Source organism: Plectropomus leopardus, unplaced genomic scaffold (assembly GCF_008729295.1).
Source record: "Plectropomus leopardus isolate mb unplaced genomic scaffold, YSFRI_Pleo_2.0 unplaced_scaffold28723, whole genome shotgun sequence".
In the NCBI taxonomy this organism is placed as follows: Eukaryota; Metazoa; Chordata; class Actinopteri; order Perciformes; family Serranidae; genus Plectropomus; species Plectropomus leopardus.
Window position 1 is genome coordinate 1 of NW_024631294.1, and position 4,478 is coordinate 4,478.

At 41.5% G+C, this 4,478-nt stretch overlaps 1 protein-coding gene across 1 annotated transcript; it reads left to right on the top strand.

The window, feature by feature from the left end:
• The first annotated feature begins 1,081 nt into the window (after positions 1-1,081).
• LOC121938183 lies at positions 1,082-3,379 on the top strand. Its single transcript, XM_042481460.1, has 2 exons — positions 1,082-2,381; positions 3,245-3,379. The coding sequence occupies exons 1-2, from the start codon at positions 1,086-1,088 to the stop codon at positions 3,377-3,379; spliced, it is 1,431 nt and encodes a 476-aa protein (XP_042337394.1). The 5' UTR covers positions 1,082-1,085.
• The last annotated feature ends 1,099 nt before the right edge of the window (positions 3,380-4,478 follow it).

The window sequence follows — 4,478 nt, forward strand, 5'->3', positions numbered from 1 at the left end:
AGAAGTTCACTTTTTTTAACCACGAAAATACTGACTAAACGTTTGGTTTTCGGCCTGTTTTTCGCCAAATCCGTCGTGTTTTGCCACCAGTTTTTTAGCTAACGTTGAGATATTAACTAAATTTTTAAAAATGCGTGTGAGAAAATGTAGTTCACACAATCTGTTCCTCAACTTGCTACAGTTTAGTTACATTGTTGCAGACTCCATGTATGTACTATTTTGAAATGTATCTTTTTAGAAAGGAAATACGCGCTAAAATGGTTAGCTGGTTTACTGGTTCCAAATCTGCGGGTCCTGACCCCACTGAGGGTCGCCTAAGCTCCAAGGGAGGCCTTCTTGATTTAAAGGTGTGTTAGAAAACTTATTTATTATTACCCGTCATTTATTAATAATTACTTACTATTTTTCAGCGTTAAAATAAATGTAACTGTAATCAGTTACAGCACTGAGGAAAAAAATAGGTAATTAAATTACAGTTACTCATTAAAATTCTAGTAATTACTACTTTAAATATATATATATTTTAAGTAAAAAGTTTATATCATCATCATTTATATTATTTAAAGACTTATTCCTTATTTTCAGTGGTGCTGATGCACATTCAGCAATCATCAAAACTGAAAATGACACGCTGTCAGTGTTATCAACGAGGACAGCTTTCAAATTTTAATATTGCTTTTTTATTTTTCCCTAGCTTCTTAAAAATTATTTTCTAAATCAATTTATTGCTTGCAGTTTATGGGACATTTCTTACAAAGCTGATCATTACCTTTTTCCCTGTTTTCAAAAGAAATTGCACCAATTTGCTCAGAATTCAAAGTATTATGAAAGACATCTGAAGGCAACAAGGAAAGTGAATTCATTTCAGATTTTAAAGGGTTAAGTCAAACTATGTATTCAAAACTGCTGTATGAAGTTTTAAAACTTTAAAATTGAGAAAAAAAATCACTTGCCTCTTTGTGTTGGGCAGACCCATGAGTGACTGTGAGGAGACGGACGTCTTTTGGGAGCCCTGGACTTTGACACCTGGGAAAGGAAAAAGAAAAAAGGACAAAAAATGCCTTAAACACAAAAACAACGTGAAAATGGATGAAAGCATCCAAAAGAAAAAGAAAAAGAAAAAGAAATGCTCAAAATTCAAAGAAGCAATGCAGGGAAGGAAAGAAAAGAAGAAAAAGAAAAACAGGCTGAATTTGGGATTAGATGACAGTTTTGTGATCACACAGGGCAGCAGGGCACAAGCAGAGGTCATTGTGACGCCACAAAGAAGCGACAAACTAAAACCTGACAGAGACCTCACGAAGAAAACCAAAAGAAAAAAGAAGGTAGCGTTTGACTTGTCACCGGGCTACGACTGTGCAAAACTTCCTAAACTTACCTCTTCAGCTCAGCAGACTCCTAAAGAGAGCGTTTTCTTGCAGAATGAAGCTGTGAGAGTCTGTGAGAGCCGTTCACAGATCACAGCGACCGGACAAACACACGGTGACGAATCTCAGTGCACCAGCGAGGACATAAACAGCCAGGACCTGTTCATCACCCAGAAGACGTTCAGAGCGTCGCCCTCCGAACCCTCCAGCGGTGAAACCAGCGACAAAGCAGTTTCTTCAAGCCCTCAGATGTTTACGGAAGCACACGAGTTGTCAATAGTTTGGCTAAAACAGCATCTCGACCGATCGTACAAATGTCCGGAAGACTTACATTTCTATCGAGGAAAGACAAGCGAGCAGAAGCCGATGACAGCGCAGCTGCTTCTCACTGAAGAAGAAAAGATAAACAAAGCACGTGAGAATCCCAAAAAGGGAAAATTGTCCTTTCAGACCCAGAACACAAAACTTGAAAAAGGATCACATAAAACACCCAGTGAGGTGAATTCATACCTGGATGAGCCGATCGTCGTAAACTCCTCCCTGCATGGCGCAGGGTCAAAGATGCGTCCTCCACGTGTGTCAGATGAGCCCTCAGCGCCTCCCACGATGTCCCTGACGAGCTCGTCCACACAGACGGAGAACTTCTTCAGCACTGAACTCTCCTCGTACCTCAACTTCTGCCAAAAAACGAGACTGACGGCACGCTTAGTGGACTTGAAGCCGTTGGATCTGAGCCTGCCGGAGAGGGTCAGAAAAGACCTCGGGACGTGTTTGAACATCGCTTTGACAGACGAGGTCGAACACAAAGAGTCCAACCTGCGTCCATCTTCACACACGAGAGACAGAGAGGCAAAGACAGAGCCTTCTGGTGGACAGCCGTGGTCTGTGAGGACGCACCGTAAAGGAGAAACAACTCCGAGCCCCAGGTCAGAGTCTGAGCCAAAATCGACAGACACGACCGCCTCCAGCGAGGACGACCCCCCCTGTCGCAACGGCAAGCTAGACCTGGTCCAGGTGAGACCACACGATACTCCACCTACCGTTTACTGCAGTTACCCGCCAAATAACGCGTGTCTTCTGGGGCGTTTCCACCAGCAGGTCGGTTTGGTTCAGTTCAGTACGCTTTGACTTTCAATATGCAGCGTTTGTAGCTCCACGTTTTAGTGCTGGATCAGCGTGCCGAGTATCCCAACAGAGCGGGGACCAAAGAAGGACAGTTAAAAAACTAAACGGTACCACCCACAGCTTTTCACAATGAAAACGCCCCAAAAAATAAAATAAAATGTGTACTGGACCGAACCAAACCGACCTGCTGGTGGAGGCGCCTCAATAGTGGCACTGGGCCAAATCCAAAATATTTGGATTTTAGGACACCTTTGATTGTAGGAAGTTTCTAGGATTTTAGGACATCAGGGACTTAGCTCGGACCTCTGTCAGGAGTGCGGGAGATCCTCCACTGGCACTTTTTTTGATAACAGGCTCTCTTCGGATGCTGTGTGATGCTCTCTGACACCTCTTTTATGCTAAAAGTATTAACAGAAGCTTCTGTAACTCTTATTAAAGTCCTCACTTGCTGGTGGGGAAATGAGCTCTCAGGCACAATCCTGAAACAGCTGGCTGTATAAATGAGTTTCTGCATATTTAAATATGTTGACCCTGAAGGGAACGATGCTGAAAAAACACTGGCCCCTGGTTCAGAGCCACAGACCGGGTATGTATGGAATAATTGTGTTTTGGTTTTTTCTCGTATTTTTTAAACTGTTGTGTCTGATAATTGATGACAAAAATGTGTTTCTGTTAAATCAGGATAATTTGCGTAAGAGGTCATCAAAGTGCTACGTTGATAAAAAACGGACTTTTTTTTTTTTTGACTTCAGGTGAGGGCGGTCCAGATGAGACTCAACGAGTCCTTCTTTTTCAAGACTAAGGGAGAGGGACAGTCCCCCAGACCCGAGTCTCCGCTGATGAAACTCACTCAGAGCAGAAACACGAGAAGCAAGAAGGTCCACTGAGCTCATACAAGCAGCAGGAAATTAAAGTTTACCGACTAATTCTCACTTATAATGTCTGAAGTATTTAAGCAGCTTGTGTTAAACCGCAGCTCCGTGTCAGAGTAACCCTTTAAAACCTGAAGCAGCATCACTTTTCATGTGCAGATGCCTTTCACACGTGTTTATCTCTTTGAACCCTGAGCAAACTGGTGCAATTTCTGTCAGAAGCATGGGAAAAAAAATGTAAAAATACGTAAGAAATGTTCCACAAATTGCAAGAAAATAGATTTTTTTTTTTTTTAAAGCTAGAGCACAAAATCAAGACAGCTAGCCTTCTTATTATCAGAATTATACATTTAAAATTCTTTTTTTTTTAATGAATTTAAGCAATTTTGTTCAATCATTTTCTTGTTGTTTTTAGACTTTTTTTTGGTTTGTTTGTGTTGTAGTTTCTTTTGTGCTAATTTTCAGGTATTTTTTCTTGTATTTTTTTTAACTTTTTTTTGCTAATTTCTGGTTCAGTTCTTCTGTTGCTCGTTGCCTTCTTCCCATGTTTTTGAAAGAGCTCGAGCCAATTTGCCGAGGCCTTGAAGGGTTAACAGGTAAATGAAAATTCAGCTCTTGATGCTAAAACTGAATCTGAACTTTATCTTTGAGTAGAAAGGTGTGTTGTTAAAGGTAAACTCTGCAGGATGTTCGTTTGTTTATCCGTGAAAGCGAAAGCCAAACCCGCTTCGCTATTTTCTGCCATTTTTCGGTGCCGGGTCTCCTGGACGCTGCTTACAGTCTGGCACCTGGTCGTCCCGACTTCACCCGAGCGTCCATAAACGTCCTGAACACAGAAAATAAGAGGAAAAAAAGGAAATGCAGGCAGTCTGTGCAGATAAAAAACACCACATATTGACTGAGAGGGATTATTTCTGCGGGAGTCAAACAGATTTTTAGAAAAATCCTGCAGAGTTTAACGTTAAAGTTAAAGACGGTCAGTCCGTCAGTGATTTCGAGAACGTTCAGCGTGTCATGATGGAGGTTATTAGGAACATTAAGAGAGAAATCTCATCAAACATCATAAAAGGAAGGAAACTCTGTCCCAAAATGAACTTTTAGAGGAGAATCCCAC